General features: G+C 43.2%; 1 protein-coding gene and 1 long non-coding RNA gene across 5 annotated transcripts in view; one reads left to right on the plus strand and one right to left on the minus strand.

Annotated features, from left to right (window-relative positions):
- LOC137340660 (bromodomain-containing protein 8-like) overlaps positions 1-7,364 on the plus strand; it is an 86,132-nt gene extending 78,768 nt beyond the window's left edge. Inside the window, exons 28-29 of the mRNA XM_068003286.1 lie at positions 3,406-3,583; positions 7,276-7,364. Of these exons, the coding sequence (XP_067859387.1) occupies positions 3,406-3,583; positions 7,276-7,329 (232 nt within the window). The 3' untranslated portion in view covers positions 7,330-7,364. The remainder of the gene's footprint in view (positions 1-3,405; positions 3,584-7,275) is intronic.
- Positions 950-17,630, minus strand: LOC137340661 (uncharacterized). Of its 4 annotated transcripts, none has more exons than XR_010966848.1 (7): positions 17,563-17,629; positions 12,476-12,579; positions 7,052-7,092; positions 6,622-6,813; positions 4,863-5,026; positions 3,205-3,407; positions 950-2,842 (listed from the first exon to the last, which is right to left on the minus strand). It is a non-coding gene; the product is annotated as an uncharacterized lncRNA (long non-coding RNA). The 4 variants fall into 4 exon arrangements; XR_010966847.1 differs by having other exon boundaries at positions 7,044-7,092; XR_010966849.1 differs by lacking the exon at positions 7,052-7,092.
- Between the last annotated feature and the right edge of the window lie 44 nt (positions 17,631-17,674).

Below are 17,674 nucleotides of genomic sequence, written 5' to 3' on the forward strand. Positions count from 1 at the left end.
ATAGATTCTGATAAGTTATGCATAAAGCTAAAATACACAGTACTTATTCAATGTATAATTTATCTTCTTGCAGACCAAATATGTTTCAGCGGGTCATGGCTGAAGTAGTATTGGCTGTTGCTGAGTAGAAGCACAGCATTGCCATAGGCCCTATTGAGTCACTTCATGATTCAGACTTCATGCAGACAGCTATGGAGCATGAAGAGTTGCACTGGTCACTTATCTCCTTGAATTTCATTAAGAAGCAATTAGTACACAGTTGGACAATATTGTGCAGCAAGGGCTCAGCAGAGTGTTGAGCAGTATCAGTGAAGGGGAGACGTCAGGTACATTAGTAGCAAGCACAGTTGCAGCATGCACTCACTAATGATGCTGAAGTATGCACTCCATTACATGATAATGGCCAGCTTCAACATACTTAGCAACAGACTCAAGAGAACCATGAATGAGGAATTCAGAGGCCTCATGGCAGCACAATACTTTGTACCCAAAACAAAGCAATGGCCTACCTGAAGATTCAGCCTCTAGCTGAAACGTGCAGCTAGATGTATAGGAACAGGCAGGTGGCTTTCAAGTCATCACTAGTATGTAATTGCCTCTAGACAAGTGATAGGACAACCCTTTGGAAAACAAGCAAGCCCACACAGCTGGAAGAGGACAAACTATTTGAGGCAGGACTATCTGGGCCTACCACACATCAAAATAAGTGACCGGCTGAATCACAGGCAGGTCCACAGCAGATCTCTCAGAAAGCCTCCACTTGTACTCCTTACAGTAACACATCATGTAGGAATAGCAAGAAAGAACTTGTATCTATGTAGCACCTTATATCTCTTAGGACATCTTAAGGCAATTCACATCCAGTGAATTATTATTTGAAATGAAATTACTATTGTTATGTGGGCGCATGCGACAACAAATTTTCACACAATATCCCATATACAGCAAATGAGATGAATGACCAATTTATTTATTTGATGTTGGTTGAGGTTGGAATATTGACCAGGACATTGGGAGAGCTCCCTGTCCTTCTGGAAATAGTATCATAGAATTTTTTATACCCACTTGAACAAATAGAACAGGCAGAAAGGCCTTGGTTTAACATTTCACCCAAAGGATGGCACCTTCAACAATGTAGCGCACTCCCTCAGTACTACGCTGAAGTGTCAGCCTAGATTATGTGTTCAGTTCTGGAGTGGCACTTCAACCCATAACCTTTTGGCTCAGAGGCAAGAGAGCTACCAACTAAGCCAAGCTGAGAAGAAATAACATATTGCACTAATTTACATACCACAAGAAGTAAGCACAGTGGCACATCGTGTTAAACACACACCTTCACTATTCTTTTCAATAAAAATACAACACATCACCGTAAACTTTAGTTATTATTTACTTTGGGCTTGAAAGCTTTCACATACAAAACTTCTGAGGAATGGTTGTTTATTTAAAAGAAAATCCAATGAAGATAACCCCTAAAGAGTGGTTCAATCAGATTGTTGTTTTCTGAGTGGTTCTGAACTTTTGCAGTTCCTCTTTTCATCTCATCCTTGTTGCTGTTCATCTTCCACAAACACATATATGTCTCTTTCTGGCTCATGTTGTAGTGTAACCATGGTGAGGGTCCAAACATTGGAACTTTTGTTTCACCTTGCCAAAATATCTACTCATTCACGTCGCACCCTCTCAAATGTGTGTCATATGCTGACTGCTAGGGCAGGTCCAGGGGTTGGGTAGCAGCGTCATGACTTACATGCTGAGCAGGTGATCCATATTTCTGAGGAGCCAACCCTTGCCTGCACCCTGGAATTAGTGGAGAATATGTGATATCCGAAGATATGGGCATTGTCTGCACTCTGGAAATTATGCATTCACACATGCACCTTTTGGACGTTTGAGTGGTATCTTTTTCTGTTGATTAGCCCCATATCAATAAAAAAACAGATGTTGCACAGAAACTTGAATGGCAAAATGGGTTCAATGAATGGCATCTATTCCCTGAGAATCCCAAATTTTGGGAAAAAACCCTATCTGCCTCTTCTGGTACTGCTGCTGCAGGTCGACATTGATATTGATGTATTCTCTAGCATGTCAAAACAAGGCATCTGTAACCTGGATAATGCAGCACTACATTGCAAAAAAGATTGATCCTTCCCAAGTCTCATTGTCTGGAACAATCATTTGGCAAAAAAAATGAGTACCATCATCACTTTTCCACTACCGGCAGTTTGGTGCTGATTGCTTCTTGGTTAAAGGTCTGGTTCCAGGAGATACCACATTTCACCTACGGCGTTATTGGTGAGGTTGATGTGGCTTTGTTGCATTGGTACACGTTGTCTAGGGTAGCAGTAGAATTGCAAATTAATGGAAACACGAATGAAACTTTGTGTGGCCCCAAAGGCTCCATAGAATATCTAAATCTTGCATACCCCTGCTCTAAGTAGCACTATTGAAGCCAGATTCTTTCTTGAAAATACATCACATCTGTACTACTGTTAGGGAGTCAAAATACTTTGTACTAGAGTTAATACATGTGCTAAGTGTGTGTTGTAGAAAGTAAATTTTCTTTTTGTCAACTTTTTTGATGTTGATGATTAGAGCATTGATGAATGAGCATCATTACTTGGTAAGACCTCACAGGATATTAGGTTGTGATTTAAGACTGCACTTAACACTAGGTTAATTTTGAAGCCATTCTCCATGTAATGTAAAACCATTTGCTATGTTAGGATTTAGATGACTGCAAAATGCTTCAGTTTCTGTTTCGAGGTTTTTGTTATCATATGAACCTCTCGATATATTCAAAAGCAAAAATGCTGGAAACACTCAGCAAATCAATCAGCACCTGTGGAGAGAACATATAAGTTAACATTTTAGTGTAACCTTTCATCAGAACTTTGATTATATTTTTAATATATTGTAAACCAGCATATACACACTCAACGCTACCTTTATAGTGGGCATCATTAACACAATGTGGCTGGAAGGCAAGCATGAGCAGCTTTGTACATTCATCTTTAATTGTTGCTTAACAATCAGGGTACTGTTTCCTGAATTTGAAGGATACTCTTGGTCAGCAGAGGAGCTTTGATTGTACTCTTTCAACCAGGGACATCATTTGAATAAACAATTTCAAGCACACAAGTCGCCAACGAAGTTAACTTAAAATAAAATGTTATGTTATGGCAGTATACAATAGTTATTTACCTTTCTGTTGAGAGTGATTTCTTGAAACTTTCCCACAAACTAGCACTCTTCAGTTAATATCCTTCTGGTTTAGGATAAGGAAGTCTCTGTGCACCATCACAAAATAATGTTTGCAGCCAACAATTGTTCTACTTAAGTCATCACCTGTGACCTTCAGTTGTCTATCTTGCAGCCAATTATTGTTGCATTTGTTTATTACAGACCTATGGATTTATCCAATATAAAGAGAAACATCAGAAAAGGGCTGATTCACACAACAGCAGAATTCCAGCGGGATATCATGCTGATGTTCCAGAATGCGGTAATGTACAACAGCTCTGACCATGATGTTTATCACAAAACTGTGGAAATGCAGCGAGATGTCTTGGAACAGATCCAGGTATGACATATGGGTCCTTCTCAGATAAACTGTACCCTTTGTCTGGGTTTTACTGTCTTTAGAATAAAATTCAAATAAATTCAAGTGTAATACGATCGGCCAACTAGAAAGAACAACTTTTCCCTGTTGGTTATTGTGGGTAAGTTGTATGAAACCATTAACACAGTGGACAGACTTATGGCATATCTGTCTGAAAATAGTACATTACAGTGATTGTTTTATGATGTGAAAGATGCAGAACTTGTGATTGCTATCAGCTCATTTTATTTAATGACTGTGTGTGAAGTTTTTGTACTTCTAATGAGGGATGTTAGTCCCAGGAAGTAGAATATTTTCCATTTAGGGTACACGGTGTCAGCATCAAGCATGTCCAGGTCAAGCATAGTACATTAGGTGCAAAGTAAAGCTCTCTCTACTTTGCCCCATCAATGTACCTGAATTCCAACCTTAGAAGAACATCCCTAACTGCACCAGTGTAACTTTGGTTCATTTCCACCCTATAGTCTCTTTAAGTGAGATGACCAGGGAGAGTGTAACCACAGTCACATATCCTTCTCAGGTTGGAAGAGCAAGAAGACATGTCTGATTCTTGGCTTGTCCATAACTACCATCAAAGCTATGGTGATGTGCCAGCACTTGGTGTGGCTCAGATGTGATCAGCTGGACAGTCAATTTTCAACTCCGCATCACAGTCTTCCAACTTCCCGTATGTTATGTCTGAGTGCACTCTTACTCTTAACCTTGCTGAAGTGTAAGTATGCAAATTCGAGTGTGCTCAAGGTATCAAATTTGTGACCATTTGTTCAGGATTTGAAAGGTCATCTGCTTGAACTGCCTGATGTACTTAATGGCATTGACCATCTGTTTATGCTAAATTAATGATTTAAAAATGTTATAGAATCATAGAAATGTTACAGCACGGTAGGAGGCCATTTGGCCCATCAAGTCTGTGCTGGCTCTACGCAAGAGCAATCCAGCTAGTCCCACTCATCCACCCTATCCCCGTAGCCCTGCAATCTTTTTCTTTTCAAGTACTTATCCAGTTCCCTTTTGAAGGCCATGATTAAATATGCCTCCATTTTTACATTTAATTTTCTACGAATCAATCATAGTAAATGATGACCGTGCCAGTAGTGGTGCTAGTGAATGGGTCATTTTCTCACTTTCTTTTCCAACTGTCCAAAATCCAAGCACTCCCAGGTTGGGTACATCAAGGGTTAAGATGCAGGATGAAATTCTTCAATATCACATCAGCAATGTACAATGCCTTAACCCCTACCTCAGAAAGGTAAGTCTTCCCTCAGTAGTGTTGCATTTCCCGTTCACACTCTGATCATGATTATGTCGGTTAGTGCCACGGCCTCTGGCTTGAGACTACCAATATAATTTTATATAGCCAGCAGAGAGAGACTGATCAGTTTAGGTTGTATTCAAAACCAAGACCTAGAGGTAAAAGGACAATGTTGGAAGATACTACCTAATATATATTAAAAACGGTGACGGGTTTCAACATTCTAGTGGTATTGTACCAGTAGGTGGTGCTGTGAGTGTAGCATTATGGCAATTGTAACTGCAGTACTTACAATTCACCACAGAGTGGCGCTGTAGTAGTGTAATTCCCCAAGAACAGCAGAATTCTTGCTAAACCAAGTCTATTATACTCAGGTCGGTGCCACACAGAAATTGGTGTTTCTGTGTTTCCCCTCACCCCCTTTTTTGTTGAGTAGTGTGGGTTCAGCTCCATTTGCCAGCCCCTTCTGTTTAGTGGCAGTATTGCTATTGCTGCTGTGCCTCTCTTTCCCCTGGCATTTTTTGAATGGCAGCCTCAGAAGCTGAGCCATTCTACCTGCCACTGCTGGCTGCTTACCTGCCCACCTCACTGGTCTTGCAATACTGCAGCCCTGTCTCTCGCTGGCCCTGCCCCTGATAGCGCTGTGGTGGCCAGTGAGAATAAAATTATGGTCTTTGCTGCTTCTCTCCATCCCTATTGATCGGCCTCTCCACAGCCTTGTATTTAAGTAATTGTCACCAGTGATGGACCAATTCTTTATTTAATTTTCCTTGGCGAAGCCCCAATCTTTAATTAATTTTCCCTGGTGAACAACAACAACAACAATAGCACCTTTAACATAGTAAAATGTTTCAAGGTGCTTCACAGGAGCATAATCAGACAAAAATTAACACTGAGCCAAAGAAGGAGATTTTAGGATGGGTGACTAAAATCTTGATCAAAGAGGCAAGTTTTAAAGAGCATCTTAAAGGAGAAGAGGCGGAGAGGTTTAGGGAGTGAATCCAGAGCTTAGGGCCTAGGCAGCTGTAGGCACAGCTGCCAATGGTGATGCAAAGGGAGTTAGAGGAATGCAGAGTTCTCAGAGAGTTGTAGGGTTGGAGGAGGTTACAGAGGTAGGGAGGGGTGAGGCCCTGGAGGGATTTGAACATGAGTTTGAGAATTTTAAAATCGAGGCATTGGTGGACCACCTCAGGTGACCTTCAATCCTCTTCCCTCCTCCCCCACAGACCTCTGACTCTCCTCTGTTATCCTCTCGCCATACTTTACTCTCCCCCTCCACTAACCTCTAACTCTGCCTTACTGTCTTCTTTCCCCACCCTGCCAGCCTCTACCCTGCCCCACCCTGTACTACCTCCTCCCACTTCACTTATCCTGCCTGCGTATCTTTCCCCATAGCCTCATTCTTGCCTCCTATCTTTGCAATTTTACCTCATCCCTGGTCCAATTATTCTCCACCTTTTACTCCTTCTTGACTTAAGTCAATGTCACAGGAGATCAACTAGTACTATTTAATTCCCTAAAATCCTATTCAGATAGGATATGAGGAAACTGCATCACACTTCCTTGCTGGAACGGAGATAGGATGTAGGGAATCTTTATCCTGCTTACTTATGCTATAGCTGGAATAGAGGCAGTACATAAGAAATCTGCACCCTTCTTGCCTGATGCACCAGTCGTGTAGAATAGGTGAAAAAGTATTGCTGATATAAATCACATATAAATAAAATGTTTCTGTGCATTGTTTTACCTTTTTCCCCAACGTGTTTTCCCTCTTTGGCTGTTCCTCGACATCAACCTCTCGCTGGACAGTTGTTCATGAACTTCTGTGGAAATTTCCATGGTAATCCAATTTCCACGGTGAACCAATTCATTCTCAACGAACAGAAGCCATGTTTGTAAACATTCAGAACTAAATGAATCCATCCTCCTTAAACAACAGCTGTGTTTTGGGGACAGACAATTCAACAATCAGATGACAGGTTTGCGAGAAGAGACAGCTACACCACTCCTTATTCAACTGGCAAAAGACATGTTTGCAGAAACACACTTTCCCTCTCTTAATGTGACACATTTCTTAAAAATGAGACATTTCTGAACACAGCACTCTGACCTGGAGTGCTAGAGCCAAAAGGAACATAAATAGGAGAGTGAGTTATCCCAGTCACTTACAAAACTACCTTTGTTCTTGGTCTGTGAAAGTTGAATGGCACAAATGGGCCTAAAAGGAAGAGAGATGTTGAATTTAGGAATCAGGCACAAAATTGACAAGCACATACCCTGGAGTTTGCCTAATCCCTGTGCAGATCTGAGTTTCAGCCTGTGCTGGGACTCCTATGATCATAAAGAAGCTGTGTTGATTTTATTGAGCTGCGATATTAATTTGTCACTTTTACCTACGTAGGATATACTGGAAGCAGTGGAATTGGGTGACTATAGCAAGAGCCTCATTGGGTAAAAGCTTGCATCTAATGGAAAAACAAGGTAATGCACTTTGGCTGCAGTTTAGTATCAAATTATTTTTAAAATTATTTGTTTATCTACTCCTCCTATTTTAGTACATGTGGAGGAATTCCCATGGACTGTTTTACTGCAGCAGAGGCTAGTGCATTCCTTAGATCTGTGTTTTCTGCTCAGGCTATATAGCTCCAAATTCCTCCTTGGCTTTTCGTGTCAGGTCTCCTTGTAGACCTCCAGGCTAAAAATCATGAGATTCCTTCAATGAGCCAAATAAAAATGTGGTGGAACTTTACAAGTACCAGAAGAACCTTACGAAAAGAATATGCAGTAAGTGAAAAAAGGCCATCAGGACCATTGTCATACTTTGGATTTTTGATTTTTTTTTCAGAGGATTTGGAAATTAGTTTTGTTTAAGGGCTTCAAAAAAAGTGTCTACAATGACCAGAGGTATTAAGCAATCCATTATATGTGGGGAACGAAAGTGTAGTGGTTATATTACTGGGCTAGTAATCCAGAGAACGTGAGTTCAAATTCCACCATGGCAGTTTAAAAATTTGAATTCAGTTTTGAAAAGAAACCTGGAAATCAGAAGCTGGTGTCAGTAAAGTGACCCAACTAGTTCACTATTGTCCTTTAGGGAAGGAAACCTTACCCGGTCTGGCCTTTATGTGACTCCAGTCCCACACCAACATGGTTGACTCGCTGAAGTGCACCAGTTCGATAAGAAGGTTTCATCTTCTCAGGGCAACTAGGGATGGACAATAAATGCCAGACTTGAGCCTACGTCCCGAGAATGAATGAATGTTGTCTCCGAAGACTTAACAAAACGACCACATGATGGATATTTCTATTCATTTGAGCCCACCATGAGGTGTCTGCTGAGAAGAGGAAAGGGGATAGTCAGTTTGGTTGACCGGCCTATTGGTGAATCCCTGAAAGGAGAAGGAGTTGGAAGCCTCACCATTTCATATCCTGTGAATATTGAGAGAATATGGAAGAAGAGAGACACTTGGGCAGTTAGTCAGGTTAGAAACAAGATAGGCCTAAGGCTGGAGCTGGAAGCTAAAATGAAGGAGATCAATTTTTGCAGTTAGAATTTGCCTAGAAAGAAAGGTAATGCCAAAAAACAAGTCCACAACAGGGAATAGAGTACGTCGTTTATTTTTCTCATTTTTCAAGGAGAAAAGTAGGATTGAGTGAAGGAAGTGGGTTTCGTTTTGACTGTTACTTGGTATGTTTACTTGCTGTCTGTAAAATAACGCAGCTTAATGATTCGTATTAGGCCTCATCCAACTAGTATTTCTCAGTCTGCCTACGGAGAGATTGAGGAAGTACACGAGGGCATGTGCAAAAGATATGATATAACCTAGATCTGAACTATATGATATTGTCTAACTGGTGTGGGCAGTACAGGCACACTACTAAATGTAGGATGCTTGGCCCACTTATGAGAGTGACCAGCACCCGAGAGAGTATCTAAGGCAGATGCAAAATTCATAACACCCATCAAGCTTACAGGCTGTGGTATGGTCGATTTCGGGTATCCTTTCGGCACACTTTTATTGGGCTTTAGTATCCACTTGCAAACAGTCAAATGTTTATGCTGCACATGCCATGGGTGAGGTTAAAGACTTGCATCATTCATGATATGTGGAGTATAACCTTCATTTGGGAAAAAAATGATAATTATTCTGAGGATAATAACATAGCTTTTAGCAGCTTTCTGACTTTTTGTGTACTAACCAAACAATGTGGGCCTACAATTTTGTTTCTGGATCTGTGTGCACACATTAATATATGACTTCTGCTGGTATCTTGTTTTTCTCTATGCTGACAATGATATTTGCACCTCTAAATTATTATACTACAGTAGTGTTGTAAACCTGCACAGTTGTTGAAGAGTTAATACCAAAAACATCTCATTTGTAGCAAAATAATCCCAATGAAAATATTTCGGATCAGATATTTTTTTTAAAAACTAATGTAAACTTTTTTTTATTTACAGTATTTCTGCTGTTGGAGGAGATAATTGAAAATGAATGTTTTTGTCTTTTGTTTCTCATTGCAGCATTAATGCAGTGTTTTTGAATTTAGTTATAATCTTTGTAGCTGTAGTAATATGATAGTTACATTAAATGGTAAATAACGTGGGAGAAGGGACAGTAATCACCGTATACAAGTTGTTACAAGTTGCAGAAGTGCCGCAGGAATGCAGACTGCTGTTAATCTGTGGGGTATATTCCTCACCACCAAGAGGAAAATAAGTTCTTTGATTTTTTTTGTCAATTAAGGTTTTTGTAGTTACTGTGTTTGGTTCAATTTCCTAAAGTTTACTGACTGACCATCTCACAGTTGTTTGTACTTCATTATCACAATTTGTCAATAAATAGAACAAAATTGTTACATTTGTACACTCATTCTGTTACACAAGGGGTTGTTCCTTTTTCTGAATCTGTTAGAAACCGCTACAAATAAGCTATTTTATGAAAACATTTACAAAAAAAAATGAAACTTTTAATCGATATTAAGCCTAAGCCAAACCCAAACCTCCAAAGAGTCTACAGTTAGCATCCCAATCTATTTATACAAACTTTTCTAAAACTGTAAATCAAGGTTGCAGCAAACTGATTGTGGATCTGTTTGCAAGTAGCCAATCCTTTTGTGTGAGGAGATTTCTGTGAAATGTATTGAAAAACTGAATGAGTAGGCAAAATGTAGAAAAAGTAAAGGAAAAAGAAAGAAACAGAGCATGAGTACCATTTGAGAGGGGATGGAGGCCAAATCCGTACATGCTAAATTACCAGCATCAGCTGTTTTCATGGGGAGGTACTGAATGCCAGTTGATGCTTCCCCATATTCAGGGAGAGTAAGTCTTCATCAGGTTGCTCTGGTACTCCTCCTAGTTGTCAGTTTGATAAGGGTAGAGAACTGGGCTCAACTTAACAAACTCATTTCAACAGCACTCCCAGCCACACAACAACTACCACCAAAAAGGGCAAGGAGAAGAAAGAGGAGGGAGCTAATGATAGATCCTGAGGAAACACCAGAGGTGTTTTTGCAGGGCCGGGGATGACAAAGCCTTTGCTGGAGATGCACTGACTGTGCTAAGACAGGTAGGAATAAAACCAAACAAGGGCAGTCCCATTGAGAGGTGGAAGTGGATGGCATGGTCAATTGGGTTGAATGCCACAAAGATGTCAAAGAGGGTTAATGCACTATAGTCTCAGAGGATATGGTTGGTGACTTTGACGAGGACGTTCTCAAACAGAGTGGAAGCCAGATTGAAGGGATTCGAACAAAGGTGGACATTGAGCAGGGCAGCGACAACACATTCAAGGACTTTAAATAGGAGGTTATTTTACATAATGCTATTTAAAAATAATTTGACTTGTAAATATTGAAGTGACTAGGACTAACTGAAGTATTTAGAGCACTGTACCAAAAAAACCCACCTTCATATGAGATTTACAGGTTAGAGGTGGGGCGGTAGTTGGAGAGGATAAACAAGTTTTTTGAGGAGGGGGATGATAGCAGCTTTGAAAAGGAGGGACAGTACCTGAGCAAAGGGAGCCTTTTACGATGTCAGTAAGCATTCGGGCCAGAAAAGGAATTGAGGGAGGAGGTGGGTCTCTTGGAAGAGATGAGTTGGCTATGCTGGGAAGAAAGTGTAGACTGCTGGGTCAGTGAGTGTTGAAGTGGTCAGAGGGGGAGAGTAGAGATGGGGAATCTGGCAACTGAGACAGCTGTGCAGATGGTCTTGATCTCAGGGTCAAAAGAAATCGGTAATCTCCCCAATCTTGGTGTTTGAATTGAGGACTGAGGTTGCAGGGGAAGAGGTTTGAGGAGGTGGTTTGTCATGGAGAAAACAAATAGTGGCTGGTTCTTACTTTGCAGGATGATCCCCAGTAGGAGGGGGATCTGGTCTTGGAGAGGGAGACAAGGTAGTGGCAGTGGATGACAAGACCACTCATGCACCAAGTGTGCTTAAGTCTGCAGCCCTCAAAATTTAGGGTGCAAAGGTGGGAGCTTTACCAGGAAGCAACAGATGTGGGAAACGGTGAGTTATTTGGTAGGGATGAAGGCATCAAAGATGGAAGTGGGAGAGCTGTGGAACATGCCAATAAAGGCAGTATTAATATGATGGGTGGTGGGGAGGCAAGAAAAGGAAGTGAGTTTGTGAGGAAACAGCAGAAGGGGAGGGATTACAAGGAGTAGAAGGTGAGGTAGTGGGGTTGAAGATAAACAGGGAGAAGAGTATATGGTCTGAGGATAGCCTTATCAGTGATCGAGACCTTGACAATGATGAAGCAGTGTCGGATGGTAATGGTGAAGGGGTGGCCATGAGTGTTTATGTGAAGGGTGAGGTTGAGTGAGGACAGAGAATTTGAGAAGAGGGGCTAGGGGAATTTAGGTGTAAATTAAAATTACTAAGGATGAGGAGTTGCTCAGTGTAAAGGCTTAGGGAGGAGATCACAGTGAGGAAGTTGCCACGGGGCTTAAGGGGTGGTAGGTGACCAGGAATATGAAGTGGATAAAAGTGAGGTACTCAAATAAGGAAGTCTGCAAGAGCAGTAAGGGGAAAGGTGAAGATGGGACCGAGTGATAAGCATTACAATGTTTGGATGGTGTGACCATCAACGCTGCATCAGGTGCTGCAGCTGCATAATTCGGAGGGGTGGGGGAGTGATCCCTTCTGAAATTCTCCTTTTCCTCAATCCAATTTGAATTTTATGCCTAGACAATATTAATTTACTTTGATCTCTCACCCAAAAGCAGGAGTCATCAACATTAAAGATAACTAATTTGGAGATGCAGTTGGTTACACACTAGCCTTTTACTGCTGGGAGCTTGGTTTAAATCCAGCCCATACTAATGGGATGAAAGCTTTCTTTATCTGCTGGCCGTAAGGGTCCTACATCAAATGAATCTGGGCAGCATAAAATCAGTTCCTGGTAGGCATGGGCTAACAGCACAAATCTATCCCTAAGTTTGCTAAAGTGGTAATGTCATTCAGCCCATAAAATAGCAGCTTTGGGAAGATATCACACTAGTGCGGTGCAGGGTGCTGTCTTTAGGTTGAGGATGAGGCACATTGTAGGTACAGAGTAGAGGTTTAATCCGCATCTACCTATACTACACCTGACCTGGGAGGACTTGCTACTGAATCCTAAGGTTGGCAACCCTCCAGGACTGTGCTTGATTCACCAGGAATTAAAGATTAATCTTCTGGACACAGCCTGCAAGTAACCTACAAAAAAAATCATGAGCATTAAAAAAAATATTTTCATTTTCTTTTAATACTTGCATTTATTAGTTATAAAAATATTGGCAATGGGGAGGAAATTTGCTTGACTGGGCAGGGTGGTTGGAGGTGGGAGGTCATGTGATGAAACCTCCAGGAATATGTCCAACTCGACTTGGCAACCCTACAGTGACACTAATAACTAAGATATAATTTATTAATAATTTAAATAATGTAATAGGATTTTATTCCTAGGCATGAACGCCTCATCTTAACGAGCACTTAAAAAAAATCTAAATGTAGAACTATTTGTAACCAGGGGGACCATGTACTTGAGTTCACAATCATTGGTCGCTGTTTCTCTGTTACAGGTGTTTTCTCTAGCTGAGTGTGAATGTGCAGCAGGGTTGCCAAACCTCGCTTCGATATATTCCTGGAGGTGTCATCACATCACCTCTTGCCGCCAACTGCCCCACACTCCTGCCGTTGGTCGCCCAACATGTCCATCTTCCCAGCCAATCGGAAAGCAAATAAGACTCTCCTTGACTAGATTGGATGATTCTTGACTGTCAGTCAAACAGCCTTCCCCCCCCCCCACCCCCAACATTTTAATAACTAGCAATCAAAAGTGTACAAAGAATTTTTTTTTATTGCCCCTCTGATTTTTCTCCTAGGTTGCTGGCAGCAGTGTCAGGGAGATTAGTCTTTAATTTTTGGAGACTCCAGGGCAATCCTGACGGGTTGTCAACCCTAATGTGCAGTTACGGGGGTTTAGTCAACAACAACTTGCATTTGTATAGTGCCTCTGAAGTAGTAAAACGTCCCAAGTCGCTTCACTGGGAACGATTTTCAAGCAAAATTTGACACCGAGCTACATAAGGTGCCATTAGGGCAGGTGACCAAAAGCTTAGTCAAAGAGGTAGATTTTAAGGAGTTTATTAAAGGAGGAAGAGGAGTCCACGTTATTCAGTACGCCCCCTCTTCAGGCTCGCTTTCTCTGTTTCCTCTACAAAGTGGTGATTAAAAATGATGTGGAGATGCCGGTGATGGACTGGGGTTGACAATTGTAAACAATTTTACAACACCAAGTTATAGTCCAGCAATTTTATTTTAAATTCACAAGCTTTCGGAGATTTTCTCCTTCCTCAGGCAAATGTTTCAAGAGCTCCTTGAAGCCTACGCATTTATACATATTGAACAATACATGGTGTTTACAGACTGCCCCTGCAACTGCCCGTTGCCAAGGCAATCACCGTGTTCAGACAGAGAGGTGTCACCTGCAGAACCCCCGAATACACATTCAACAAAAAAACAAACAGGGAAAAAAAACAGAGAAAAAAAACACAGAGAGAGGCAGAAACATCCGGAAGGCAGAGAGAGCCAGCAAATGACCCATTATATTAAAAACAGATAACATTTGTTCGCTGGTGGGGTAACGTGTAGCGTGACATGAACCCAAGATCCCGGTTGAGGCCGTCCTCATGGGTGCGGAACTTGGCTATCAATTTCTGCTCGACGATTTTGCGTTGTCGTGTGTCTCGAAGGCCGCCTTGGAGTACGCTTACCCGAAGGTCGGTGGATGAATGTCCATGACTGCTGAAGTGTTCCCCGACTGGGAGGGAACCCTCCTGTTTGGCGATTGTTGCGCGGTGTCCGTTCATCCGTTCATCTGTCTGAACACGGTGATTGCCTTGGCAACGGGCAGTTGCAGGGGCAGTCTGTAAACACCATGTATTGTTCAATATGTATAAATGCGTAGGCTTCAAGGAGCTCTTGAAACATTTGCCTGAGGAAGGAGAAAATCTCCGAAAGCTTGTGAATTTAAAATAAAATTGCTGGACTATAACTTGGTGTTGTAAAATTGTTTACAATTGTCAACCCCAGTCCATCACCGGCATCTCCACATCATGACTACCATCGACACCACAAACTGCCGGCTCACAGTGGAAAGGATATCCAAGAAGATCGCGCATTTAGACACAGACATCAAGTTTTTACAGAGCTGCAAGAAAGCAGACAAGATCCCGAAAGGACTCCAGATCACGAACCCACTCAAGTCCACATACAACTCGGATTACGCTGAGAGACTCTGCCGCCGTACCTCTCGCACACTCCGCAACCATCTCATACACCAACTCTACAGCAGACGCCACAACCTCGAAACCAAGATAGAGTCCATACTCTCAACCTGTACTCAGGACACAGCAGACCAGCTACGTTATACCGCCAAACAGACGAGGCAACGGAACTACGCTGCCTACATGAAAACCAAGAGCAGGAAGCTTGAGAAACTTGGCATCACCACCAGCAACGACCAAGCTTCCCCTGGTACCACGGTTGCAACCACAGGGAAGTCTATTGTCAATTTATCCGACCACACCCTTCAACCAGACGAAATCGAAGTTCTCAGCCGAGGGCTCAATTTCTGCCCCACTACCAAAATGGACCCCACTAGTCTCGCGGCGGACACAGAGGAATTCATCAGGAGAATGAGGCTCCGGGAATTCTACCACAAACCCCAAGATTTCAGCAGCGAACCCAATGAGACAATCGACGATCCGGAACAGCAGACAGAGGGATCCGCGGTACAGCAACCGAAGAGGAAAGAGTCAAACTGGACTCCTCCGGAGGGTCGCTGCCCTCAGCTGGACATGTATGCTCAAGCTGTCAGGAAATGCGTCAATGCCAGATTCATCAGCCGCACTCAGAAGACAGTCCAGAATGTCACCCGAGCACAACGCAACGCCATCAACGCTCTCAAGACCAACCGCAACATCGTCATCAAACCAGCGGACAAAGGAGGAGCCATAGTCATACAGAACAGAACAGACTATTGCAAAGAAGCATACCGACAACTGGACAACCAGGAACACTACAGACGGTTACCCGCAGATCCGACCAAAGAACACACCCACCAGCTCAACAAACTGATCAAGACCTTCGATCCAGACCTTCAAAGCATCCTACGCATTCTCATCCCACGTAATCCCCGCGTGGGAGACTTCTACTGCCTCCCAAAGATACACAAAGCCAACACACCCGGACGTCCCATCGTATCAGGCAACGGAACCCTGTGTGAGAACCTCTCTGGATACATCGAGGGCATCCTGAAACCCATCGTACAGGGAACCCCCAGCTTCTGTCGTGACACTACAGACTTCCTACAAAAACTCAGTACCCACGGACCAGTTGAACCAGGAACACTTCTCACCACGATGGACGTCTCGGCACTATACACCAGTATCCCCCACGATGACGGCATCGCTGCGACAGCATCAATACTCAACACCAACAACAGCCAATCTCCGGAAGCCATCCTACAACTCATCCGCTTCATCCTGGATCACAATGTCTTCACCTTCGATAACCAGTTCTTTACCCAAACACACGGAACAGCCATGGGGACCAAATTCGCACCCCAATACGCCAACATTTTCATGCACAAGTTCGAGCAGGACTTCTTCACTGCACAAGACCTCCAACCAACACTATACACCAGATACATCGACGACATTTTCTTTCTATGGACCCACGGCAAGGAATCACTAAAGAGACTACACGATAACATCAACAAGTTCCATCCCACCATCAAGCTCACCATGGACTACTCCTCAGAATCAGTTTCTTTCTTGGACACACGAATCTCCATCAAAGACGGGCACCTCAGCACCTCACTCTACCGCAAGCCCACGGACAACCTCACGATGCTCCACTTTTCCAGCTTCCACCCTAACCACGTCAAAGAGGCCATCCCCTATGGACAGGCCCTGCGAATACACAGGGTCTGCTCAGACGAGGAGGAACGCGATGGACACCTACAGACGCTGAAAGACGCCCTAGTAAGAACGGGATATGACGCTCGACTCATCGATCGACAGTTCCGACGGGCCACAGCAAAAAATCGCATAGACCTCCTCAGGAGACTAACACGGGACGCAACCAACAGAGTACCCTTTGTCGTCCAGTACTTCCCCGGAGCGGAGAAACTACGCCATGTTCTCCGCAGCCTTCAACATGTCATCAATGAGGACAAACACCTCGCTATGGCCATCCCCACACCTCCACTACTCGCCTTTAAACAGCCACCCAACCTCAAACAGACCATCGTTCGCAGCAAACTACCTAGCTTTCAAGAGAACAGCGTCCACGACGCCACACAACCCTGCCACGGTAACCTCTGCAAGACATGCCAGATCATCGACACAGATACCACCATCACACGAGATGACACCACCCACCAGGTGCATGGTTCATACTCCTGTGACTCGGCCAACGTTGTCTACCTCATACGTTGCAGGAAAGGATGCCCCAGAGCATGGTACATTGGCGAGACCATGCAGACGCTGCGACAACGGATGAACGGACACCGCGCAACAATCGCCAAACAGGAGGGTTCCCTCCCAGTCGGGGAACACTTCAGCAGTCATGGACATTCATCCACCGACCTTCGGGTAAGCGTACTCCAAGGCGGCCTTCGAGACACACGACAACGCAAAATCGTCGAGCAGAAATTGATAGCCAAGTTCCGCACCCATGAGGACGGCCTCAACCGGGATCTTGGGTTCATGTCACGCTACACGTTACCCCACCAGCGAACAAATGTTATCTGTTTTTAATATAATGGGTCATTTGCTGGCTCTCTCTGCCTTCCGGATGTTTCTGCCTCTCTGTGTTTTTTTTCTCTTTTTTTTCCCTGTTTGTTTTTTTGTTGAATGTGTATTCGGGGGTTCTGCAGGTGACACCTCTCTGTCTGAACACGGTGATTGCCTTGGCAACGGGCAGTTGCAGGGGCAGTCTGTAAACACCATGTATTGTTCAATATGTATAAATGCGTAGGCTTCAAGGAGCTCTTGAAACATTTGCCTGAGGAAGGAGAAAATCTCCGAAAGCTTGTGAATTTAAAATAAAATTGCTGGACTATAACTTGGTGTTGTAAAATTGTTTACAAGTGATTAAAAATGTAATCTCTTCGATGCTACGGTTCCTTACCGTCTCAACTGTCGCTCCCGAACGCGTTGCCATGGTGCGCTCTCCCCGCCACTTCGTTTGATTGACGCATATGCCTGGTCCAGTCCGCTTGTTGTCCCAACGTCATTTCCCG

This window comes from Heptranchias perlo, chromosome 22, assembly GCF_035084215.1.
Source record: "Heptranchias perlo isolate sHepPer1 chromosome 22, sHepPer1.hap1, whole genome shotgun sequence".
NCBI lineage: Eukaryota > Metazoa > Chordata > Chondrichthyes > Hexanchiformes > Hexanchidae > Heptranchias > Heptranchias perlo.